Source organism: Apus apus, chromosome 4 (genome assembly GCF_020740795.1).
Source record: "Apus apus isolate bApuApu2 chromosome 4, bApuApu2.pri.cur, whole genome shotgun sequence".
Lineage (NCBI taxonomy): Eukaryota > Metazoa > Chordata > Aves > Apodiformes > Apodidae > Apus > Apus apus.
The window spans coordinates 12,664,694-12,692,209 of record NC_067285.1 but is presented as its reverse complement, the minus strand read 5'-3'; the positions used below and the strand labels follow the sequence as shown (position 1 = coordinate 12,692,209).

General features: G+C 45.1%; 1 protein-coding gene across 2 annotated transcripts in view; it reads right to left on the bottom strand.

Annotated features, from left to right (window-relative positions):
- The window catches only part of SH3PXD2A (SH3 and PX domains 2A), a 259,755-nt gene extending 232,565 nt beyond the window's left edge, over positions 1-27,190 (bottom strand). For both annotated transcript variants that reach the window (XM_051616598.1, XM_051616599.1), the window contains exon 1: positions 27,116-27,190. In XM_051616598.1, coding sequence (XP_051472558.1) covers positions 27,116-27,187 — 72 coding nt within the window. In that variant the 5' untranslated portion in view covers positions 27,188-27,190. The remainder of the gene's footprint in view (positions 1-27,115) is intronic.
- Between the last annotated feature and the right edge of the window lie 326 nt (positions 27,191-27,516).

Below are 27,516 nucleotides of genomic sequence, written 5' to 3'. Positions count from 1 at the left end.
TGCAATACTGATTTGATTGGCAAGATACTATTTCAGAGCTATAAAACCCTTCTGGAACATACTCTCAATAAACTGAATTCTTTTTCTAACTAATAATTTTATTTGCATAATTATTAGCAGCACTTGGAACAAATTATACACCACAAGCAGAATCCAACAGGGTTCGCTCCCTGCCCAGCAGCTGTTTGTTCAGTGCCCTCTGAGGGACCAGGACTGAGGTCTCCAGCTCAGCTCCCCATGCTAAGGCTGGGGCAGCAGAACAAGCAGAAGGCTCCCAGGAGCATCCTGGGGAGCTGCCTGCCATAGGGTGTGATGTATTCCTAAGGTTAATAACATCTCACTCAACTTCTATGTCCTATCTTCACCTAGAAAAGATGTTCTCTTTGGGTACTTGCCTTCAAGGAGTACTAAGTCCTGCCTACCCACTTTGACAGGCAAGTGCACTCTTACGGGGTGCAGTGTCCTTCTGCAATGAAGAAGTTGCCCTCTGGCAGGAATGAGGCAGAGCAGTATCTGTAATTTCCCTGTACAAAACAAACACAAAGTGCATTCCCTGAATTTCTCTAGCAGCAACTGGAGGAATAACCAGGATGCAGTACCTGGGAGACTGAACTGCTCTCCAGCCCATACAGAAGCAGTACCATAAGGGCAGCTCTAGTTAAACCCAGGTAAAATCCTTTCTAGGGGCACCTTAAAGCAGAGATCAAAATTCAGCAGTCTGAGGACAGTTATTCACAGAAATGAAGGGTGAACAGGTTTTTGAAGCAAGTATTAAGGGTACACAAACTTAGATTACCAACCTTTCGGATAACAGTGAAATAAAACTAGTACAGACCAATATTAAGCAGGGACATTGCTGAAGTGCAGCAGCATAACAGTCCACCCCACTCAGCCAGAACTGCCCCTCCAGAATAAACTTGCCAGAGCCTCTTTGTGGTGCACTCAAATCCTCTGAGATATAAAAAGCCCACTGACTTGCCTGGCATGGGGCCACAGAGGCTCAGTCACGTACAGGGATTTTCTCTTAAAACACTCCTTGTCTCCCTCTGTGTGCAGGTATACAGACACACATGATGTCTCAAGCCAGCAGGGATGGGATGGGATACCCTAGCATTAGATGCTTCAGAAAGTTCAAACACTAGTCACATCTGTTGAAGTGAGCAGCACAAGCTGCAGCACCATAGGGGAAGAAGGGCTTCTTAGGTCCCAAATTCACCTCCTCTCCCATGGAACCAGTGGCAGTGTCTCCAAAGTCCTCTGTTTCCATATGCCCAGGTTTGAGGTCCAGGGCAAAGGCAATCCTGCCACAAACCTGCTCTGCACAATATGCAGAGGGCAACAGAGATGTCCCTAGAACAGGGAACATAAGCTTGAAAAAAATCTTATGGGGAAAAAAAAGGACAATATCCTGAAGCATAAAACCACTTTAAGCACATTCGTTTCACAGTTACTTACTCCATGCCCCGGAGCTCTGCCAGCCAGTCAGTATTTTTACAACCATATCAAAGTACATGATAAAAACAAAGCTTAAGGGTCAAACTCAGTGCCGGGATTAGTAACCAGGCTGAAGTGAACAGCGTGATACCAGGTCTGAACGGGATCCTCTGATCACAGGCACACAAAACACATTTGTTTTTTAGACAGACAGCAGTCATGCCTGAAACTCATGTGCCAGATTCCTTCTTGGCCCCATTCAGGTTGGGCAGGGCTTTGTGCAAAGTCTCTAAACCCTCTCCACCAACGAGAGCACCAGCAGAGTCTGCAGCTGTCTCAAGTCACGTACATCATCCAGAGGGGAACACTGTCCAAGCCCTCCTCTCATTGCTATTTCAGTCCCCCACTACAGACACAGCCCCTGCCAGGGCTGTTCCCCACAGTGTAGTTCCAAATATCCTGGCATTAGGCACTACACAGAGCATGACATGTTCACAGGCTGGAGCCTGCAAGCACCAGGAGAAAAGGGTCCCCCCTTCTGGCTAGACTTCAGGTTCTTACCAAGAGGGCTAAAGACAGATATTTTCAATGTATTCAGTATAAGGAATCAGTCAACTTCTGCTAAGGGATTTAACAGATGCAGCAGAGAGTAAGAGAGACCAAGGGATCCTTTCATGCTATTTTGGAAACTGTTGAAAAAGGGCACCCAGGGCAGAGCAGGAGATCCTGACCCCAGCATTGCCCATGGAAACAGCCTTGGTGACTGCTGGAAGCAGAGACACCCTGAGAAAGGCATTTGGGAGCACTGCTCTGACTGTGGCTGGTTTCCAAAAAGCCAACATGGTCACTGCAGGGTTATGAGATGGTTATACAGCTGGGATGCCACCTGCTACAGCCCATAGCATGAAGGCTCCGCAGTAGCTCCAAGCTGAAAGGCCTGGAATTAGAAACCATCAGAGACACTTTCTCACCCTGTGGGTATCAGCACTCTATGCCTCTGTTCCCTTCCTCCTGACAAGGCAGGAGGCAGCAATGATGGGCACATGAGCCAGGGAGAGGGATGGGGCCGCTGGTGGGTGGTGGCATGTTCCCTGCTGCCTGGCAGAAGCTGAACGGCCCCAGCAAGACACAGTCCACCTCCTGCTATTGCAGTACCCTTCTACATCACCACAGAGCCAGGGTGTCCAATGCAGGCTGCACTTTCACCTAAACATCTCTTTTATTCAAGTAGATAGGAGGCTTCTCTATCAAATAGTCTCCAAGAGTGAATTTTAATGGCAGAGATCAGAGGGAAGCTTAAAACTCAAATTGTTTGTTTTAAACACTGGATGTTCCCTTGGCTTGGTTATTTTGGCCTTTAGTTAATCTCCCTTTTATGTTACACATTGAGATAATTTCTTCTTTTCTGTGGCAAGGCTGATCAAAACTGTGAGTGATTTCCTTCCAATTTTAACTAAATAAAATGACTTATTTGTTGCATTTGGTATTTTTCAACAGTGCTTTTAATTTCTGCACGAGATGCAACATTTCATTCCAGAGGATGTAGATTCAAATAAAGGCTTTTTCTACATGTCTTTCAGCAGGAAATCATCCTTTTTTTAAGGCATATAGTGTTGATTGAACATGAACTACAATGACAGCTCTTCAGTTTGTGTTACTTCACTAAAACAAAAGTTAAAAATGCATATTTTTTTAGCCACAGTGATTTTAAATGCAGAGGAGCTCTCCCACAACAGGAATTAAGGACAATTTGGGGACTACATTATGCACAATGGGGGTTTTTCATAAGTAGATGCTACTATGAACAATTTGCACAGAACAGCAAAATTACAGCTGAAACAAAGGACTGAAGGAAGGAACAACTGGGGATAAAAAGAGAAAAGCCTGCTCCCCCTCATTCAAGCTGCTCACCACCCATCACTTGTGTCCCTAAGCTTTGACCTTATTTACACAAGCTGCCAAAAAGCTCTCAGCCTGCAAAATGCTGAGCATGCTTGACTCCCACACACCTCTCTCCATCATCAAGGCTCAGTGGATTTGGGACTACAGCTCAGCCCCAAAAACACAGCGAGATGGCACCAAACATCACTTCTAGACTCTACCCTAGGCAAGCTGTAATTTGGATTAAAGGAGCAATATTTCTACCTCCTCCAAGCAGTCCCAGCTCCCACTCACATTTTTCTTTTGATCTATATGCCCTATTAATCACAGTTTAAACAGCTCACGGTGTCGTCTCTCCTTCCTGTCACTGTCTGACCCACAGGGCTTGGCTGGGGCTAGACTCAAAGCACATCATACAGTATTATGCTGCCTCTGATGCAGTGTGTCTCTGTGAGAGATGATGGGATTATATCATGCCTTTGCACAAAAGCAGAAAGTAATTTTGGGGAAGAAACACAAAGAGGAACTCTTCCAGGAACAAATTAACAACCTGCTACAAACAGCACATGCAATAGTTTCTCTACTTCCTGCTACAGCTTGTCTGAGGGGGCAATTTTTAAAAAGTATTTTTTACAGGGTGATTTACACATTCTCCCTTACCTGAAATATCAGCTGGTACCAGTCAAAGAGCACAGGCCTGATCACTCTTCAAAAAGGAGAGGTAGCCTTACCCCAGCATATACTTTATACCTAGTAAATCTGAAGGCTGTTCTAACACATGGCTCCAGAAGCCACTACTGTTACAGCCCCAGTCATGGACAGCTAGGGCAGGATCACATCTAAACCTGCAAGTACGGCCTCTTTGTGACCACACACACACACCTCTTGTGTGACCCCATGAAGGCACCTTCCATTTATTGAGCTGAAAGCATTTACCAAAAATGGAAAAACACCATCATAGCCCCAAAACTGAAGTATGGAAGAGAGAAAGAAAAGGCTGTAGCTTGTGTCAAACTAATGAACAGCAGTAGCCACCATGGTCTTCATGAAAGTAATTTTGCAACTCTGATTTAAAAATAAAATAAATAAAAAATATCAGGTCATGAGTGATATGTCAACAGTCACATGGTAGTCAGCAGCAGGGATGAGGACAAGAGCTATGCCTCCTGACACCTGAGTTGCTATGAGAGATGTTTCACCATACCTTTTTCCCCTCAGAAACTGCTCTCATTGAAGACCCAGTTTGAATATCTCCCACTTCAAGAGGCTGAAATTTCAAAGATGAGCCCTTCCGTGCAAACTCATCCTCAGCTTGTTGTTCTTGCCACCTGGAGGAGTTGATGCTGCTTTTACCTTAATGGGGGACACTGACAAACCAGAGATTAGGTTTGAGCCAGTTTCATGTGTCCACAGCAAACTAAACACCACAGAAGGAAAGGCCATTTTATTTTGGTTTGCCTATCCAACTGCAGGCTTTGAGCACAGAAGTTTGCTTCTGTGGACTACCCTCTGAACTCCAGAGACAGGAGAACCACATCACCTTAACGACATGGGACGGGGACAGGCATGTCCAACACAAAGAGACAGGCCCAAGCTGGCCTTGAAGGGGCAGGGTGCAGCGCAAACCACAACATCCAGGTGAGAAATACAAGAAATACACCAAGCCCTGTGCTTTCCTAACTACACAAACCCAGGGCTATGGCCAGCTCAGATACAACTACATAAAAAGTGCTGTCACAGCCAAGACCCACTGTCTTTGCAGAAAACAAAGATGAAAGCAGTCAGTTTTTCTCAGTGCTGGGGACTTAATGCTGAGGACTCATGAGGTCAGATTTGAGAGCGTCCAATGAGCTGCTTCAGAGCACATCAGAGGTGTGCAAAGACAGAGACCCCAAATTTGAGAGATGCACTGAATTACTGTCCACGCAGGGCTTGCATTTACTTTCTCATCTTGTTCGCTCTGCAGTATGTAGCAGAAGCAACTCACATGACAAATTCTAAAGAAGTGGCTCCCAGGATGGGCATCACCATGGAGTGGGCCAGAGCTTCTGCCAGCTAACGAAGGAGTTAGTGAGGATGCCCATGTAAGCTGTGCAATCATATTTTTGGCATTAAGAAAGCCCTCCCTCAGAACATTGTGATAAACGTGTGCAGACCTTGGTCAGGTGAGATGGACCAAAGACACCCATCACCTTGTCACCTCATTCCATCCAAAACAAAGGAGAAAATAGTACAGACCCATAAAATTGTTTTGAGGACTAATGAGCCACGTTACAGGGCAATGCTGAAGTTGACTGTTGCCCCTTGCTAAGCCTTATTATGACTGTAAAATTAAATAGTTCATTTTTAGTGGTAAAATGACTCCCACTTCAGAACAGCTGTCAGGGTAAAGAAGAAAGTTTGCAATTTCAGCAGGGCAATGCATGAGATTGTCTCTTAATTACCAAAGGAAGGGCAGATAGTTTGGTTCCTGCTATCTTAATAATTCTCCTCTCTTTGATGTCATGATCACATCTTTTGAACAACACACTTGAAGCTTAACACTGCAGAGAACACTTATTTTCATAATGAAAGGGAAATATTTTGCTCTATGCATAATATTTAGCTATCCTGATAGGCTGCATTGATAGAGCTTCATATATTGTGTTTCCAAGCTAATGCTGTGTTTAAAAGAGGCCTGCAGGGCAGTGCAAGACTTCTATCTAAATGATAAATATGTAATTGGTGTACATGTATAGCATTCTTTAAAGTGTTATCAAATGGTTTCTAATACGAAAGATACCAGCACCCAAAGCGTTCTTGTTCTAAAGGCATAAAAAAGAAGTTCACTTGTTTCCCATTTTAGTTTTGAAAGTTAAATTTTCTAGGCCATATGAAAGTGTTTTTTTAAACTTTTGCACAGTGTGACAATGTTATACAACATACAAAATCAAACACTCTCTCCACTTCCCACAGATACCAGAGACATCAAAAACTGGGAGCCCACAGTTTTGAAAGCTGCTGATAACAGGATGGGGTTTTGTTAGAATAGCAGCGACCTACAGAAAATGTATTTGTATGCTCCTTCACACTGTGCTACACTAACAGGAAAAGCTGGAGGATAAGCCAGCTACACACACATGGCACCAAATTCCTCAAGAGGCAGCTGGCCCCATGCACTGGGACAGCAGCTCTACAACCACCTGCAGCTCGGAGCTCTTTTCTTGACAGGTCCCGTTCAAGATGGGCTGCAATTCAGTCAATACCAACAGTACAGATCACAGTCTGAAGACAAGGAGGATATCCCTACTGGGCTGCACACCAGATTAAGGGGCAGTGAATCACAGAGGAGAACTTGCTAAAAGGATGTTCAGAGACAGGAAAAAAGTCTCCAAAATGTTTATGACCTGGGCAGAAAGTTTAGGGATATGGCCAATACTCAGCCTTTGCTCTAATTCTCCACATACAAGCTGAGCCTTGATAATTACAGGTTACATTCAATCCATCTGAACAAAACCTAGCTGTGGAGAAGTGACCTCAGGATGCAGACTTTTTATTTTAACCATAACACCCATTTCCTCACTCTTTTCACTTTAAACCAGATGTTATTATATTTGTGTGTGACATTTATCCTTAACAATGCAGACTCTGGTCAGATTTGCTGAAGCAGGGAATAAAACCCTGATTAAACTACTTCCTATATGCAAAGACGCTTTGAACATCGTGTGTGTCATGGAGACCGGCGAGTCGGAGGCACAACCACTGCCCAGCTGAGGTCAGACATGCTTTAAGCTGCAGCTGAGCAGATGCAGGAGGCAGCTGGCCACCACTCACCATGGCCTGCCACTGCCCCTTCCCTCCAGGAGTTACCATCACCTCATATCTGCCAGAAGGACCAGGTGTGCCTTCCCTTGAAAATACAGATGAGAAAAATCCTACTAGGAAGTGGGCTCTAGTTAATCCCTGTTGGTTTGGGAGAAGGGAGGGTGCCAGGGATCAGATCTGCAGGAGGATATGACCTCTGGCCAGGAGCAGCTGGACATGATGACACTTTACCCCAACATAGGATAGCATCCCTGAGCACAGACCCAGGCTCCTACTGACTGACAGAAAAGCTTCTCTTCCAAAAAAGGAAATAATTTGGGATTTCTTTTGCTCCCTGAACTGGCTAACCACAGTCTCAGGGAAGTGCCAAGACAAAGCAGATGCAGGGAAGAGGACCAGGGCTGCTTTCAGCACCACTGTCATCCTACACAGCAGCAGCCTGACTGGCTGTAGGACCCAAACCCATCTGGTCCTCTGGCAGGAGCTGAATGGAGTACTATGAAAGGGACACACACCATGCTCCTGGATGTGCAGCAACAACCTGAAGTCGCTCAAATGAGTAAAACACGTGAAAGGACAGGGATATACACCTTCCCAAGTACCCTCCCTCTCAAGAGATTTAAGTTTGAGATTGAAGCGAAACAACAAAATTAAAGGGTTAAAATGCATCAGCACCACTGTAGCTGAGTCAGGGCCTTTGGAGCAATCCTCCCCAGCTCAGGTCAGAGATGTGTCTGGAATGAGTCTAGGAGGAGGGGAACAAAGGTAACAGTCCCCAACACCCACCAAGCTGCAGAGGAGGATGCTTCATAGCCGTTGACCTGGATGCTGCAATGCAAGGTGCCCTTGCTGGGCACATGACTACACTACAGAGGGGCAGGGCTGACATGGCAAAGACTGTAGCTGTCTCTAGCCTCCCTAGCAGAGTGTTTGCCTCACTGCAGAGCAGCTTTCAAAACTTGCTTGCTTTCATCTCCAAAAAAACCTTTCCATCCCACTTAAGGATGCTGCAGAGACAGACTCAGACCGGGAACAGCCCAAAAGCCAGCTCATGTTCCCAACCCCAGTGACACCAGCCTCCCATACTCTACTCATCCCTTCTCCAGTGAGCTCTAAAGAGTGGAGAAGGGCTGGGACCAGAATTAACACATGCCAGTCAAGCCAGTGAGAGGCAGGGGAAGACACTGGTGTGTGAGCAACATTCATCCTGCCCTTAGAGAGAATCATGGGAAGGCCACTATCCTGCATAGTCTTCCTCACAGGGAGCAAAAGTAACATACAGACTGCCCCTGGCCACAGTTGCATACTCTTAATTTAGCACCGCATGGAGCAGAACTCTATCCAGCCAGCCTCCAAAAATAAAAATAGACTGAATTTCATGGCTGGGACAGCCCCCTACACTCACAGAGCCAGGCAGGGGCTTTTCTCTGCCTTGGTGCTGTCCCCAGACAGCTGAGCTTCCAAGGAGCTGGGATGTGCCAAAGGAGCCATCACAGCTGCAGGGCCAGCTGAGAGCCCAGGAGAAATCGAGCAGGTGCATTCTGCAAAATTTTGTAGAACAGGTGCTCCAATGACTTTAGTTTCTTGCCCTGTACACCCACAGCTCTCCTCCAGCACTTGACAGTTCATGTAATTTTTATCAGCAACAGTTTGTGCTATCTGGGAATTGCCAAGCATACAGCTGAATTAGGATTTTTTTTAAAATTTTGTTAATTAGAAAATTACATTTTCAGTGAGCTAACAATGTATTTCACTAGTGAAGAGGAGTTTTAGGGCATCCTTTGGAATTATACTGTGTCTCTAAATAAGAATGACAGAGACACTTGCTGTGTTGGAAATTCAGCCAGTTTTCAGTAACAGTAATGATAACAGTATTTATATTCTGTCCCTCCTTCTTCCAGCATGAAAGAAAGCTCTTACACACACTCTAAGAGGACAGCAACAAACATAGGATAATAAAACCACAGATAGTTGAAATATAAACACACTCAAAATAAATCAAATAAGGAGTTGTAACTTGAGAGAGGGAGTAATCTCAAGTTGTAATAACAGACTCTTCTGCTGGCAAATCCATAGCATTCCATGGCCAGAATCATTATTAGCATGTTTCTTTACAAAGATCAATTAAACCAGGGCAGAAATTAAAATACCTTCTAAAGGAAACCCAGTGATACATTAGGAATCGCAAAAGAGAACTCTGATTCACCCTGAGTTCACCAGATGAGTAATTTTCATGTTGAACAAATACCAAACCACACTGAAGAGACACAACCAAAAAAGCTCCCAATCCCCAGAGCTGTCTCAGCTCACTAAATCATGCAACAGATTGATCAGACACATCACCAAAGTGCTGCCATTTTCCTTTTTACGTGCATTAGCCAATACATGGCAACTTTGCATAAACCTTGACTTGCATTGGAAGACTGTTTGACTCAGTTCAGCTGTAAAGAAAACAAGTTTGCTCTACCACCTATCTGAGCAGATTATGTGTTCTCAGGCAGAGTGAGCACCCCACTACTCATGCACTGTTACCTATTAAGTCGTGGTAAATTGCCCGTGTGATTTAAACTGAGATCAAAGGGAGAACAAATCCACCTCTGCAATTCTGGCAACAGCATCTCTTTGCAAGATCAGTGTTGAGCATGGGGAGTCAAAATCACTTTTACAGCTCACTGCTCAAGCATGAGGAACCTCAGTGCCCCTGCCCAAAAGACCCCTATGGACTCAAGCAGGAATCCAGCCACAGTTGAGTTAATTGGCCAGGGTCAATTTGCTTTTTTCCTCAGCTGCACACTCCTGGTGCAAGAGAGCTAACCAAGTATTGAAAAATCACATGGGAGAAAAGACTGCAGAGGTAACAGTTTTGCAGTAAATGTTCTTAATTTTAACCTCCTTTATATAATATTTAAGTATTACAGTAACAAGAAGCCTAATAAGTATTTTATAGCCAGAGTTACCCAGCCAATATTAGCCTCTCTTTTTCTAAAGAAAGTGACAGCTGTTGGCAATCCCCCCAACCCAACTCCTCCTGCTAATCCCCATCTGCCAAGCAGGTAACATGGCCTCTTGAAATAGGCCCAGTATCTCAGGCACATTATCAGTAATGTCACTCTGCTTCCATGTCTCTGTGGGCACAACATCTCTGGAATAGACGGAGAGGGAGTTGGACATCAGCTGTTTGACCCATGTCTGTGTGATCACATCTGATAATAACATGGCTCATTTTACACTGAAAGATCCCAACTGTGCAACTGCTCAGGAGAGATCTCTTCTTGTCTCCCATCTGGCCAGTTGGGAGCACTGACTCCAGTCCTTCAGGGTAGCAGCTAAAATTATGTGCTCTTTAAAGTGCTCAGCAATAACCTTAGAGAGCACTAAGAATAATCCTTGTTCTTTCCCCAGGACATATTCTGGTAGTTAGAGCAGGGCATAGACAGCCTGGGTTACTTGACACTGGCCAAGATTAGCAAAAAGGATCATACAATCATAGAATGGTTAAGCCTGGAAGGGATTTTAAAGATAATTAGGTTCCAACCTCCCTCCTATGAGCAGGGGCAACCTCACACTAGACCAGGCTGCACAAGGCCTGGCCCTAAACACATCCAGGGAGGGGGCTTCCAAAACCTCCATAGGCAACCTATTCTAGCACTTTACTACCCTCATGGTGAAGAATTTCTTCCTGATGTCTAACCTAAATCTCCCCTCTTTCAGTTTAAAACCATTACCCCTTGTCCTATCACTGTCCTCTCTGATGAAAAGCCCCTCCCCAGCTTTCCTGAAGGCCCTTCAGATACTGGAAGGTGCTATAAGGTCTCCTGGGCATCTTCTCCAGGCTGAACAGCCCCAACTCTCTCAGCCTGTCTTCATAGCAGAGGTGCTCCAGCTCTTTGATCGCCTTTGTGGCCCTCCTCTGGACCCCCTCCAACAGCTCCATGTTGTTCCTGTGCTGAGGGCTCCAGAGCTGTACACAGTACTCCAGCTGGGGTCTCACCATAGCAGCGTAGATGGCAGAATCCCCTCCCTCACCCTGCTGGCCACACTGCTCTTGATGCAGCCCAGGACACAACTGGTCCTCTGGGCTCCAGCACACACTGGCAGCTCACGTCGAGCTTTTAATCTGCTACCACCTCAAGTCTTTTTCCTCATGGCTGCTCTCTATCCATTCTGCCCCCAGCCTGTATTTGTGCCTGGAGTTATGCCGACCCAGGTGCAAGACCTTTAACTTGGTCTTGTTGAACTTCACAGGTTGGTATTGTCCCACCTGTCAAGGTCCCCCTAGATGGCATCCTTTCCCTCTAGGGGAACCACACAGCTTGGTATCATCAGCTAACTTGCTGAGGATGTTGGGAAGCTTCAGAAGCTTTCAGCTGCTTCTTCACCAGTTCCTGAAGAACTCCCACAAACAGTCCAGTTTCTAGCATACAAGCACTCAGCACCTCCTGAGAAAACAGACTAAGACAGGCCTCTCAAAACCCCAAACACTCAAATCCATTTTCTCAGGGTCATTCTTTCCTAATTTCATCATTAATCTGCTCAGCAACAAATGGCAAGCCAAACCAGGTCCTCCATCTTGCCATCTTGCAGGCAAAAAAAAACAACAACCCTAAGACAGTTCTGTCATTTTCCTTGCAGGGCTGCATAGAGATTTCATGTGCTGTATATGAGGTTTCCACAGGTCTTGGAGAAGCAACATCACAGCACTCTCACTAATAACCAGCCCTGGTCCTCACCACCACACACTCTAGCCTCTCTACATATGAATCCTCTACACAAAGGCTTTACAAAGAAGCTGCCACTGAGCAGCAATCCCTATCCCAGCAAAAACATCTCAGTCTAGAAAGATATCTTGCAACCTCTGGTTTTACCTGTAGCAAACTATATTAAAGACTTTGAAAGGTTTCCTTCATGACCCCACGCACTGATACCTATTCCCAACACTTTCATGGTAAGCACATGCTCCAAGGTGCTTCTGTAGTGTCACTGACGCTGTGGAGAAGTGCAAATGAAAGGCACAGCAAAGACATCAAATATAATCTTAACAAGTGTTCTCTGCACATTTTCATCCACTGAACAGTGAATGCAGGCCCAAGAAAGGCAAACCTACTGCCAGTTGTTATCTTACCAGTGCTTCTGAAACAGGCCACAAGTATCAGTGTAAAAACTATTGCCTTAAAACATAAGGCATTCTGTTCCCTACTTGGGTCTCTCAAAGAAATCAGACTCTAAGACAGAGCTACACATCTAAAGGGCAAATGAACCTCAGACCACTTTGATGAAGCAAGCTACGGCCATCCCAAAGTCTTCTAGTTCACTAATAAAAAAATCAGTCCTACAAGATGTGTAGGAACTGGTACAGAGCATGACAGTGAAGACACTGAGAAATCCCCATGTCAGGTCCTGGGAACATTCCCCAGAAAACGAACACGGAGAGACACCAGCCAGGAGGATAGCTGGCCTAACAGCTGGGGTCAAGAACAGCTTTTGACAAGGAACTCAGAGCTTTGGAGCAAAGTCAGCACCCAACTATGCAAAAGGGACAACTTCACGTGATGCTGATTTTAATGGCAGCAGATCTATAACCGCATAACTTGGAGTCATGGGGACTGAAATCCCAAGGGGTGCTGTGGCCTGTTCTTTACCCCAAAGGCATATGCCAAAAACATTAAAAAAAGAGCAGATATGGAAGCTGAAAAGAGAGTGCTTGTCTGAAATATCCCGGCATTAGTTTTGGATCATCAGCATCACAAACCAACCTACAAAGAAGCTTGCTGATAATCTCCCTAGCTATCTCCACCAATACACATGTGATGTGGCACATCACTTCTGTGCCTGGCAACACTACAAGCTCTGAATGTGACCCTGGCTTTCTTCCCCAAGCACTGAGATCTCTTGTTATGCTTGGCTCCCCCACCATCCTCCCTTCACAAAAATAGCACGTTTCCACAATGTCAATCTGGAATTAATTACTGTTGTTGAAGCTCAGATAGAAACCGCAGGCCACCTCTCCTCTCACCCAAGTGTGTCCCCCTCAGGAGCAGGGCTTGCGCAGATGAGAAGACTTCAACCCAAGTGCTCTAGCAACCCTGCCAAGCACCTCACTGGGCAAGTTGCTTCCCACTAAAATGATGCCCTGCATGTCTCCTGCTTGGTTCCCACGACCTGCTGAAAACTAGCTTATCTGTGCTTTCAGAACATTAAATAGGCATCATCTGCTTAAGATTACCCTCATTAGAGATAACAGAATCAGCCATGTTTTCTCTTCTCTGCTTTTGCAAGTGGAGTGTCACTTGCAAGGCTTTGGGACCAGCTCTCAAACTCCCTAAAGGGAAGGAAATTCAGTGGTGACAGAACCACAAGTTTCTCTCCAACAAGCATCATCCTTCACGCTGACACAGCTCAGGGATGGGACAGACCTAGAAGAATGTCTCCTCCAAATCACAGCTGACTACATCTGGCAAATCACCCCACAGTGGTCAACCTTTCTCCCAGGTGGCTGCATCTGGCCCCTGGCCAACATGGGCAAAGTTGTTCTTGGCAGTGCAAATTAACCTACTCCAGGATTGAAGCTGCCCAGACTGAATTGTTGTCATTGCCTGGGCTAAACAGTTTGCTTGTCTGCAGTGACTGTGAGAAGTGTGGGGCAGGGGAACAGTGTTTACTACACACCATTGAGAGTGGCCTCTTCTGCAAGAGACCACTAGAGCAGCTCAGCAGAAAGAAGGCTAAGATGGGACACAACCACTGTATACGAAATAGTGGAGAGAAGAGGGACAGGTCATCAAACCAAACAGAGTGATGGGACCTGTTAATGCAAAAGGACAATACTGGCATGAGAACAAGTGGGGAGGTTGTGAATAAAAATATACACACTGGAAGTTATTAACCATCAGAAGAAGCCTGAGGCTTCCAATCAAGTCAACCCAACCACCTTGAAGGTTCATATGTGGGAATACAACATGCTTTCACACCATTAATGACCTAGGTCTGCCCCAGATCTACGTTCTACAGTCCCAGGACCCACCCACAGTACTTTCGGCCATAACAGAAAACTTGTTACATCTGTCCAAATTATCCACTAGTCTCCTGAGGGCTTTGAGAAGGCACTTCTGCCAGGACACGCTGCTTTCCCTGTCTGATCTGCCTATCTTGCAAAGAGGTGCTGACACACAGACTGTTGGGGGATCCTTGGATGAAAGACATTAGATAAGCTCAAAGCCTGAATATATATTAATAGCAATACCAGACATGATACCTCTACAAAAATAAATTGCCACTTGACCCCAGGCTTGGAGGCAGAAAGTGATCTGCTGAGGCCCAGATGCATGACACTAGCCCATAAATGCATGTTGGGATCCAAAAAGAAGGTACACAGAGGATGGAGCTGAAAGTGATGATGGGAGGCTTGCTTCCTCACTGCATGCACTGTTCTTCCTAACTTCATCTGGGCAAGAGTCAACAGTTCTCAGTAATACTGATAATATTCAGCAAGACACAGAAGCCTGAGCTGGTGCCACCTGGGAAAGTGGGTAAGTTAAGTGGCATCTGGGAAAGCATTGGAAGACTCAAGCTGGGCCAAAGTGAAGTATTATCTAAGCTCAGCATCCTGTTTTTAATGAAACTAGATGGTAACTGATTAATAGCAACAGAGAGTGCATAGTGTGCTTAGTCTTTAGCAATCAGTGGACTACAGACTTTCCAACCCAATCTTGACTGCTGTATTTAATACCAGTCAGCCTTAACCTCAGAAATGTGTCAACTCTTTTTTTGAACCATTTGTGCCTTCAGTCTTCATATAACCTTTCAGCAAGGTGCTGCAAATCTTAATTACATGGAGGAAAAGCATGTAATTTTATTCCTCCTCATACCCAATAATATCATAATTCTTGTACCATTGCCAAGAGGCTGAACCTGTTCCTCTCTATCAGCTATCTGTGCTTGTATCAGAAGAATACAGGATCTGAATTCAAATGAGCATCTCTCTCAGCTCTTTCCTCTGCTTCTAGGCTACTTCAGCTGATCTGGGATATCATTTCAGACAGGTCCTAGTAGGAGAAGGATTGGACAGTTTCCAGCCCCAGAATGACCAGCTAGAGCTAGGGATGGGAGGTCTGATTGTTTTAAGCATATTAACACCCAGTCACTGAATAAAGGTAACTTTATAAATCTTTACTTTCATATCCTTTGTAGAGAGAGCTGGAAATAAGTCTAGAAGCAAAACAAGGAACAATAGTTCCAAGAATGTTATAAATGGTTTTATTTCATGTGTTGTGTTTTTTCTGAAGGCTAAGGAAGTTAATTCACAATGTTAGCAATGAGACAACTTTTTAATGGGAACTCAGCTATTGTGTTTTGAAACAAACATGAGCCAGCATGGGTGGGGTATTGCCCCTGGCTATGACTTGGCTATTACTTTATCAATTAGGAGCAAGGCTGGGCTGCAAATCTCTTCACCTTGTTTTGCATGCAGGAACTCAGGAACCCAAGTTTGCCTCAGCTAAAGTCACCCAAAGATGCAGCTTTACAAACCAAGGTGTCTTTGCTGAACAGGTACAGGAGCCCCATCTAAGATTAAAAGGTTGGAAAGTACTAGCCACAATTGCTAGACCCTACAAATGTTTCCCATAAAGCACTTAAAGACTTCTGATGGACTTAGAGAACAGAACACAGGCAACAGTGGGAAGAAAGAGCCTGGGAACTCAGATAAAGCCCCAAAGTGAATGGACATTCGCTGACGACAGCACTGTGAAGTTGGCTTTGGTACTTGGCTCCTGGTGAAACAATGACATAATGCTGTGTTTACTAGCAGAGAAATCTGAGGGTTGGAAATGGATCTGTAAAAAAAACCCTAACACAGTTTTTTGACAAGCCAACAGATTAACATCTATTGTGACTGGGGCAAGGCCAAACTTGGCAGGAAAAGGTCCAGGAATTTGATGTCACTGAAAGGCTTGAAAGGACGTCAGCTAAAAGAGTGTTCCCATGTCATTTCAGCATTCCCTGTTTCTTACTGCCTAAAGCCAGCTATTAGCTACCATCACCTTGTTTAATCCTTTTTGTTCCAACAAACAGCAAAGACAATGTGGTGACCTTTCAGCAATGGAGGTTTGACCCAGGTCTGCTATAGCTCATATTAAGGAGATGTAGAAGACTGATAAAGGACCAGGCAGAACAGGGTGCTGGCAGATATAACACATACTCGATCAGGTTTTAACTGTCCATCCTATGTTAGCACTACCTACAGTCTCTACCTTTCTACAAATAGAAACAGTGAGCATAATTTCTTTATTTGACTCCTTAAGATGTTTTCAAGTCCTCTGTGATCAAATCATGTCCAGTTGCACTCTCAACCTGGTCTGAGTCAAGGTCTTTAACATAAGGCAGCCAACACCTCTCACACACAGTAACACAATAGCCAAGAGGTTTCAGCTCCTCACCCACAAGCTCTCAACACCAGGACACCTGGACTCTCATAAATGCCAGCGTCTGCTAGAGAATGATCTCGCTTCACTTACCAGGTAAGTTAGAGTACTGATGGCTTAGCATCACTGTATCAATAGTGTGGTGGGCAGAGCTCAGGGAAACTGTGTCACCTCTTCTCAGTTGCAAAAGGAGCAGTAAGAACATCAGTGATACAGTCTCAGTCCTTCTACAGACCCTCAAAAGCCAGTGGAAGGCCCCAGTGCTCGTCCACAAGTCACTCTTCAGTCCAGCCATACTATATTTGGAAGGTCACCAGTAACTCCAGAATTTAGACAACGGGAAATAACCCCATGATGTGGGCAAAATTAGAGCTTTCAGAAGAAGGGAAAAAATGAAACAATAAAAGGGTATTCTTGGGGTCTGGCCAGGACAGTGGCATCAGCCCCAACGGGACAGAACAATCCTTTGCAAAGCTTTGCTCTCCACCTCATTTCTTTCACCATGCTCTCTTCTTGCTCAAATGCAGAGCAGCAGCACAAGCATGCACACACACAGTCTCACATCAGAACCCCAATTCCCACCAAACACCTGCACACTCACCACAACACAAGAAGAATTATGTAAAACAGTAATCCCAACATTCATCCTAGTTGACACCAGTGCACGCAGATAAAACAATATTACTCACAGCTGAAAGGACCCGCAGAAAATCCAACACTGTCACAGCCAAGCAATTCGGCCAACACCTTCAGTGGTGAGGCCAAGGGTCTGAGTGGCAACACCCCGCTCTCATCCTCAGGCTGTATGTCCTCAGATTCTGCTCACATGGGCCAGAGCCTCAGTTCTTTCAAAAAAGAGGAGTCCCTCACACACCAGTACACACTGTCACTCCCCAGTGCCACCAGCAAATTGCCATTGCTATACAAAAAGCCACTGGTCCTTATACAAAGAGGACAGAGAAAGGTTTAAAGACAGACTGATGGACTCCTCAGCCCAGATCATGACTACCACAGTCTTCAAGGATTGTTATCCATGACAGATTAACTTAAAATATTTTTAGTTTAAACCAAACAATTTTTACTTATCTTTACAAATCAGGGATGTCTGCATTAAAGGACGACATGCAAGCTACAGCTGCCCAACTCAGAAACAGGTGGAAAGCTGCTTCCCCAAAACAGTCCACAGCTTCAACATAGACTGTTAGAATCACAAAGACAGAAGCAAAAGATTAAACAGAAAATCCCATCTTGAGGAATAACAGCCGGAGTCTTCCATATGCCTCAAATGAGAGGTTTTTTTGAGGCTGATACTGTGCTATAGATTTGAGTAAAATTATCTTATGTTGTCTTTCTAAAACATGTTCTGCTGAACCATCAGAGAAAAACTTATCTAGGACTTGTTAAGTCCTTGTTAAGTCCATTCTGTAAAATGCAGAAGATTCAGGATTGCTGCCCTTTGGTACATGAAAAAACAGCATGGATGTTCCTCTGGAATCAGTCACTTTTTATTCTTCTCTACTTCAGTCAACAGCTCTAATCTCTTGTTAGTAAAATAGGCAGCCCTTTTGTTAATAAAAAGACATATTACCACCAGTGCTGGTTCAGTGATTCTGACAATTTCACCTAATATATAAAACATGTGCACAGAGCTTCCCTCCTACTCCTGGCTTTCCTCTGTCCCATCCCAGAAGCCAGTTCCAGAGCCTATTTTAATCCCACTTAGGAAAATTCTGAACTCCAGTCTTTCTTCCTGTGACATGTTTGGGAGATGGGAGGAGGGAGATGCACTTAATCTGCTCTCTGTGGCTTTCTTCCAGGAAAATACATCACACATCCTTGTTTGTTTGCTTTTAAATTCTAAGTGATTTTAATGGCAGTGAAAGTTGCTGGAGTGACAGCCCTGGGAAAATGCAGGCCTCCCACTTACGCACTAGCAGGGGCTGTGCCAGCTGCCCTGCTTCTGCTGAAGACCAGGAGCTCAGCTGCCTCTTGCAGCACCTATCCCATGAACAACCATTCTTCAGCTGAGGCTACTCGAGACAAGGCACATGTCAGAACGTGCCAGATTTTCAGGCAAAGGAAATACCTTGAGCTCAGATACAGCAGCAAAGCAGTCACAGGGCAAGGGAATGGAAAAACATTTAAAATTGATTTTCAGGGTCTTCTGCTTGAGGTCACAGGGGTCTACTGTGGGCTTGCACCTGCTGGAAAGGGGAAAATCAGCAATAACCTTATGCCCACAAAAAATACATGCATGGGTTAGTTTATAAATAATAACAAAACAGCCTGAGCCAGAGAAGAAAAATCTCCAGGCATGCTGAGGGAGCAATTAGAAATCTCATATTCACAGTTAGGGAAAAGGTAATTCAGATGCTCTCAGTTCCATCAAACCCCTGAGGGTACAAGAATGCCTGGCAAGAAGATCTCACCTTTGCTGCCAGTGAGCTTTGCTGACAGGGAATACAGAGACACCAGAGAGAGATTAGACAGCAGCAGCTAGTAGCCTATGGCCAAGGGCCTTTCTTCCAGAAAGACCATATTCCATGCCTCACTTCAAATACTTCCACAAAGCCTGGGACTCCCAATACAGGATAGAATGCCCTAGAGGAACAGGTTCACAGCTGGCAAGTGTGGCTGGCATCCTAAATGTTTGTTTCCTCAGAGGGGAACATAGTTTTATATCATTGCTTTCATTACCATGTCTGGTGAGCACTATTAGGGAAGCAACGACCTGACTCCCATTTCTGGATAACATTCTGACCTTACCATTCTGCAACTGCTGCTCCCAGGGGTGGACCTGCTGGTAGAAGAACATGACCCAAACTCAGCGGTTTCAAACCCTATGCTAGCAGTCAGCCCTTAGGATAACGTGCATCTTTGCACCTTATAAAAGGTGAGTAAATCCTGCTGGCTTTGCAGCAGAGCACACCCAGATCCAGAGAGGTTAAACAAATGATCCAAGGCCACACCACCAGTAAAGAGGACACACAAGCTCTTCTACCAGACTGTACAATGTCTTGAGTGTACCACACTGGACATTAGTTCAGACCTCTCTGGAAGATTTATGAACTTTACACATGAAAGTTTGCATTTATGGGCATATTCTGGACAGTGGAGAACCACGCTTCCAGTATTTCAGGGACAGCTATGGAAGACCTCTGTAAAGGAGACAGAAGGCAGTGTGACACTCCTGTTTAAAAACATCTATGGTTAGTAGAGGTTTGGCATGTTTCTCACAATCAACATAGACAGGGATGTTTTCCTTGCAAGTGAGTTTGCATCAAGCCTATAAAATCCTGCTGCTGTCTTCTGAGAGCACAGGAGCCTAGTGCATCACCACGTTTAGCTGGCGTGGTTTATAGGAAAAATAAAACACACCCCATTGGCCAGAGACACAGTGCCTGCAACATATTGAAACATAATTATTGCTTGCTAGGTTTCAAACACAGAATGGGACCACACGTGTTTATGGACACTTAAGCGTATGAATATTCTGTTTTATCCAACAAGTCAACCATCACAAACTAAATAAGTTGCCTTATAATAATAATGTTCCTACACAGCACTACAGCCTTATTGTGAAGCCATGGTACACCCAGATCCTGTGTTACAGTAGTCAATTACTATTAGGAAAAATAAATAATACACTGCAGCATACTTGTGCAATCTGTGAAATTCTGATGAAGACACAGATTTGGGGATGTGTATTCTGCCCACAGAAGTAGAATGTTACCAGAATCCTAGCCAACTAACCAGTTGGTTAATTACCTAAACATCGAGATCCTCTTCCAAAAACTGGAATAAGGAATAGCTTTGCTGAAAATAATAGCTCAATAAAAATCAATAAAAGAATCTTCATTATGGTCACGTGAGCATGAGAGCACCAGTTAACACCATGTTCAACCACTCACACATAATAACATGAGAAGAGTATCTCTCTGCTCTACCTTCACCCCAGAGCAATTTAAAGTGCTACTGCATTATCCCCCTTCATGCTCATTCTTTGCAATAATGCCTGTATGACCACCAGACAATATCTTGGGTTATCAGTATGTTGAGACAATTACCTGCTCAGCTACTTGATACTGTCTCACTGCCCCCACCTGCCTGTATCTGTGTGTCATCACTTGTCTTAACAGGCCAGTGAAGAGACAATCTTTCAGGTCTGTCAGCACTTTTTAGTGCAAATGCATTCTTGCTTTGTAATAAAGGCTCTTAAGCATTCAGAATAACCCCCATATTTATAAACACATACAATCAATACTTGCATATTACTGACGTTTAGTGAATGTGAGTTTGAAAGACTGACTAGATTATTATTGTTATTATGTATTCACCTAGAAGGTGGTGCAAAGAATAAACGAGCAAGCTAAAGTGGGAAGGCTCTAACTATGTTGCACTGTAAAATCCTTTCAAGTGAAGAAATTCACCTGGTTTCCTTTTGTCTTCTCCCCTGCCCCAAACGTGATTATGTCCCTGTCTAGAACAGAATAACAAAGATCCTGGAAAATGTTTTTGCTCTTATGGTAAAGACAAAGAGAGTTGCACTGCATTAAAAAACACAATAATTACAAACTCCTCAGCAAAACCTTCAATAAGGCCTCTCTAAAGGTGTGAGCCAAGGCCCAGGGAAGTTACTGAGAGGCTTTTTTTCCATTGACTTGACTGCATTTGGTTTTGACAGTACCTGATTAAGAAGCAGACACCACCAATTTCAAACAGTATGCTACTGTGCAGCTCTCTGCCTCCTTCAAGTAATGTTTACAGACCACACTCCAGGCGAGGTGTCAGCTCTAGCTACAAGAAAGCATTCAGCTTCACAATGCCAAACGATGCATGGTGCTGTCAGCCTGCTCTAATAATCCTGCTCTTACTGGGGACCAGTTCCCTTTGCGTGAGCAGGCACAAATTACGAGGATACAGCATGAAAAAGGAAGATTAATAAATAAATAAATAAAAAAAAATCACCTCACGTTAGAAGGTCCAGCTGTTTCCTCCCAAATGACCAAATTAGAGAGGCTTGTACGTCACCTCCTGCCTCAGGTAGGGTCACATTGAATCTCTCTTCCTGTTTAATCCATATAAAATGGGAAATGATTTTGAGGAAGACAATGACAGAATACAAGAGTTGTATTTTTTCAGGCTGTGTACTTTCATCAGATAAATTGCAAGACTGCTTTGAAAGCCAAAGGACATCCTCTGGCCATTTGGGATCAGGGGCAAAGAGCTGAAGCAACCTGCAGAGAATTATCTATCCACAGCTTCCAGGTATTTCAGAAGTATTGATGACTTTTCTTCCTGACATGTTTTATCAGACATTAAAAAACAATGAAAATGTTGTAGTGCTGCAAAATCATAAGTTTTGCATCTAGAACAGGTGGAGAGGTGGAAATTATTATTGAAGATCAATGTCTAACCCCAGTAGGGCAGTGATCTCCACATAGAGAAAGTCACTGCAAGGGAGAAGGAATTATTTACCCTAATCTGCTTTCTCCTGAGCTCTCCTCTGCTATGCATAACCCTTTGACATAACCCTTGCCAATGCAAGAAAGTTCAGTTCTGAGGAAAGATGAAGTCACGGAGCAGCCTGCTAATTTTCTGGCTTTTTCCCAGCACCTCAGGGAAATATAATAGTAATAATAATTCAGACCAGTGAGTCAAGCTGGATCACGGTCCCTGGAAAGAAAGCCACACAGGATGTATTGATGGGGGAAAGGGGAGACCTGAAAATGGATCATAAGTTCTAAATAGGTACTCCATCTACTCATCTAACACTGCCTTCTGATTCACATCAGGTCCCTCACAGCACTCTACCCACTGGCCATGGGAGCTCCAGGTATGTCACATCCAATTCACTCTGGAAGAGATCTGGCTCACAGTTTCCAGCTTTGCTAATTAAAAAGGTAAAAAAAAAAAAAAAAAAAAAAGGCAGGCTGAGCCTTTCTTACCCATAAGCTGCAGGGACTCCTAGCACAAGTGGCACATGGAGCTCCTCAACTCACACCCCTGCAGGCAGGGGTGTGAACCACAACCCATTTGATGAACCAAGCAGGAAGAATCCAGCTCCTTCTTCCATGGTAGCTAGAGGGACCAACGCAGGAACAAAGATCCTTGCCACTAAATCCATGACACGTCTAGACACTCCTCATCAGTGTTGGCCTTTGTATAATCAACAGCTTGCGACAAAGAGAAATGAAGCCATGAAGATGTCTGATCACATCTGAGTCACTCTTGAGCCTAAGCAGTAAGCAGAGGGAGCTAGGGCATGAGGAACAGAGCTTGACCCTAGGATTTTTCTTCAAAGCATGCTGACATTTTACAACAGGTCACTTGTGACAAGCACACTCACATTCTCTTGGGAGCAGTGCTGAAACCCAACACAGCAGGACTCAGTCCCTTACAATTCAGCAATGCCAGTGCCCTGAGGAGGTTAGCAACCATACCCATGCAGCAGAGAAATTCCTGTAAGAGCATCTTTAAGCATTCAGAGATAACATTAGGAAACAATTCCCCCCAGGAGGAACTGGGAGAGCATGCAGGCACTTCAGATAACTAAAATCAGCAATGCACCTCCCTCTCACTGGAAAGAGACAGGGTAGCCAAATGTAAAGCAAGAGCATTTTACCTTCCCTCCATACTGTACAAAGCTAAAAAACACAAGTCCAACTGCAACAAGAGCAGACTAGTGCTGGAAGAGAAAATCTGTACCAATGTATCCATCCCTGCTCTTGGGATAATGCAGGCACACTTAGAGACCTTGGAAATTACTTGTCCAGCAAGATAATGCACATCAGTAACTACTCAGACCTCTGCAGAACAGCAAGTGATCAGGGAGGGGGCTGGGGAATCCTAATCATTTGGCTTCTAATTAATGTTTGCCATCACCCAGATCCTGCAAAACTGTGAACAGGTGAAGGTGCTAACCCCTCTCACCTCCCTGAGAGCAGGATCAAGCACACCTGGTAGGCAGAGGCTCCCTGCAGGGTTCTTAGAGGAATCAGACATTCAGGTAAAGCGTAAACTCCCTAAAGACAACCTGGAAAGAGAGAGAGGGGAGGATGTTTTGTTTAACTACCTCGATGGATGGTTAAAGGAGGCAAGCATCAACAGTGGGCCTTTTTAAACAGAGAATGCATTTCTGGTTTGGAATAATTTCGTGTTTAATTCAGACAATTGCAATTTTAGACTAAAAGCTGGAGAAGCTACCTCATAAACAGATCAAACTTCAACAACTGAGAAAAGAGACTTCCAGACTGTTTAAAACTTAGCAGGGGCCGGAAAAGGGATTTGGATTTTGTTACCAGCTTTTTCTCTTCATAATGATTAACTGACACCTTCAGCCGTTTACTGCAAGGTCCTAATCCACAGCCAATGTATGACCCCTGTCGCACCAAGGGTCTTTCCAAAAAACCCAGACTTGACCTTCCTGACATTGTTCTTGTTAAAAGAAAAGGGAAGGGGGAAAGCAAGGAGTTTTAACATTTTTAAAGTATTACCAAGCCCAAATCAATCTTGAAAAGACCATCAATATGGGGAAAGAATAGGAAACTAATTTGGAAAGTCAAAAGCTGTAAGAGCAGCAGTAGCTTAGGGATATACCATACAAGAGGCATGTGGTTATTGATCAAACCTTGTTTAGCCTTTCACATGCTGCCATCCAGGGCCTCAACCAACCAGTTGCATTGTGCTACCCAGTTACTGGCAGGGATGCAGATGGAGGCATCACAGATTCTTTCTCTACTAGTGATTTCCAAGGAAGGGGAGAGACCTGGCTGGGTTGCCTATCAAATAGCACTGGATCCAAGACTTTAATCTTGCCACGTACAGAGCTCTACAAATCTTCCCGTGAGGTATCAATCTCTTCACAAGTTTGACACACAGGGATCATAGCAGAAGATATGCAAAGACACCTTCTTTCTTTTACTTTATTGAGACAAGGCCACAAAAGCTACGCTCCTATCATTTAAGACATCTGCTCCAGAGAATGATTACTGGCGTTTAGGCCAAGCAGTGCAGGGGCTTATGTGCTACTCTTATTTAGTCTTCTTCACATGCCCACGATGCCTAAGACTTGCCTTCATCGCTCCAGGCTCCACCATGGCCCTGAAAGATCACAATTAAAAGGAACAGGATTCATGTTAAAATGCCTGCAATACCTACGTCACCATCCACCAGAGAAACACACTGTTAATCTGATGCCAAGGTAGGTGTTGCAAGGCCTTAAGGCGTGACATGAAGGTGTTTATGGATTTTGGAGGGAGAAAGGCTTTTTGATACAGAATCACATAAGACAGAGAGCATCAAGCTTTGCACTCTCCACACTATCTACAGGCAACAGAGAGAAATAAATCCCAAGTAATGTTTATATTAATTTCAGAAAAAAATGGTCGTTTCATGTTAACAAGGAGCAGAGAGCCAAACTAACAGTGACCAGTGGATCACAGGGAATTAATTTTATTTGACAGTGCTGGTTCACCCTTAGTGAGTTACTCCAGCCAAGGCCAGATAAAAGGCTGCAGCACATGCATCTGCAGCAAACTGCAATCTAGGAAACAAAAGAGTACAAGACCTTTGGACCGGTGAGCTATTTCACTCATCTAAGAGAAAGAGATTCACAAGGACATGGATTACTCCAATGCTTCTTTGTGAAAGACCCTGAATACTGTACAAGTGAAAATTAAGTGGGACAAAAGACAGAAATAGTCACACAACAAGCCATTTAGTTTGTGATTTTTTTTTTGGTTAAGAACTCCACACAGGAATGTGGAACTCTTGTGCGGAAGACAATATTAGAAAAGGTGAATGGAAAGAAAGGTGAAAGGGAAGAATTGGATTTGCCACTAGAAGCATTAAAGAGAGCCTCCTGGAAGAGTTTAGGTTACTGTTATTAAAATGCAATGACAATGATCATCAAGGAAATGCAGACATGTTTCTGCAGGAAAACATGAGAAATATTTTCTTTCAAAACTGCAAATACAGGATTTAATAATTGTTTTCTTGTTATTATCCAACGAATACAAAATTAATAACATAAATTTCTCTTGGCAATCAGGAAGGTATTGTTACCAGCTCTTTTGTTTATCTTTGTGCATAGCAGATTTACTTCTCTGATGCTGAATTGCTTTCAGGTGAGATAACAGCCTGCAGTTGTGTCAGCCACAACGCACAGCAGCAGCTTGCAAAAGCTAATGCAGCCTTTTCCACCTGGAAGCAATGAACGACTAATAGACTGAATGCACAGGTCCAGCTGGCAGCCTGAAAGGACACGAGACCTAAAGCTTCCACTCCTATGAACTGGGCACAAGATGCTTTATTCCATGGTAGATGAGAGCTCCAGCATCTCTCAACAACATAGTGCCCTCTAGCCTTGAACTGGGCTATGGTTTAAGCCTTAGAGGAAAAAGCTCAGTGATATGAAATAATAATAATACAAAGCTTTAAATCCAATCTTTGACCTTATCTAACAGGCAACCCATTCAAATGCTGACCAGTTCTGAAGAAATCTGGCAGACATGCAATGTCAGGAAACACAGCATACTCTGAGCGATTTCACACCAGACCCAACACCCCCTCAGGCTTTTCCTTACCAAAAGCTGGATAGTTTACCTTCTATACACACGAATTTCAACCTTTGGTGTATTAAAATACAAGTTTTACTTTGAGGAAAGAGTTAAAAGGACTGGGTGCAACTAAAACCAAAGAGCAGCCAAAGAAAGAAGAAGAGATGCCTTTTCTACTTATGTGGATGGGCAAAAGCTACTCCACTGTATGCTGCAAACTCCTGCAGGCAAAAACACTTCCACATGACACCCTGCAATTCTGTATTCTGGGAAGGTTGTTAAAAATCCTCTGATGCTACTCTATTGGCATTAAACTGTAAAAGGAGGAGGGCAAAGAGAGATGAAAAATATCACAAACCCAGAGGATGCCTTGATAACCATGCAAACCGGCTCCCCCTCAAAAAAATAAAAAGGTCGTAACGTAACTTATAGGAGAACGCGAGTACAGATGCATTCAGCATCTCTGGCTCACTGATTCTACGACAGGGTCTTGCTCTGCTCCCCACCGGGCACTCTATAGTACCATGGCAGCGATAGAGACAAACCGAGGAGCCCATCCTGCGTTGGATCTTCCCAAGCAAGAAGGGGAGATCCACCTTCAAGAGAGAAGGAAACTTCAAAATGATAACATAATAATAATAAAAAAAATCTCAACAGCCAAAGAGGGGGCGAAAAGAGTGAGGAAAAAGGGACACATTTCCATAGCAAGCCACCTTTCCGCACGCCGCGCGGGTCCCCGCTGACCCCGGCCGCCCGGAGCCCCCCACCTGCGTCCCCGCAAGAGTAAAGGAGCAGCGCGGCGGCCGCCAGGGCTGCCGGGGGCGGCTGCCTTGCCCGAAGTGATGCGGGAGACGGGACGGGTCCCCGGGGCAGCGCCTCCCGCCCGGGGCGCACGCCCGGCTCCCCGCACGCCGCACCCGGCCCGTCCCGCCGCCCGCACACGTGCGCCGCGCCCCGCGGGCAGGCAGCCCTCCCGGGGCAGAGCGGGGGGCTCGGCCGGGCCCCGCCACCACTCACGTAGTGCTTCGAGGGGTTCCTCCGCTTCTCCACATCCACCACGTTGGCGTCCAGCACGCTGTAGGAGAGCATCTTGGCGCACCCCGCAGAGGGGCTCCGCCGCTCCCTCCCGGCGCTTGGCAGCACCCTCCGCCGCGGCGATGCCGGCCGGCGCGGCGGGAGGGAGGGAGGGAGGGAGGGAGGATGCCCCGCTGCCGGCTCCGCCCTCCCGGCGGCCGCGACCCGGCTGCGCGGCCAGCGCGGCTGCAGCGGCGGCGGGAGGAGCAGGGCCCGGCAGCCGCCCCGCCCCCGGGGGGCGCCGGCAGGACGGGAGGGGACGCGAGGGGACCGGGAGGGGCGCGGGGAGCCGCCGCCCCCGTGTGGCGGTCGCCCGCAGTCTCCCTGCGGGTGCCCCTTCACGC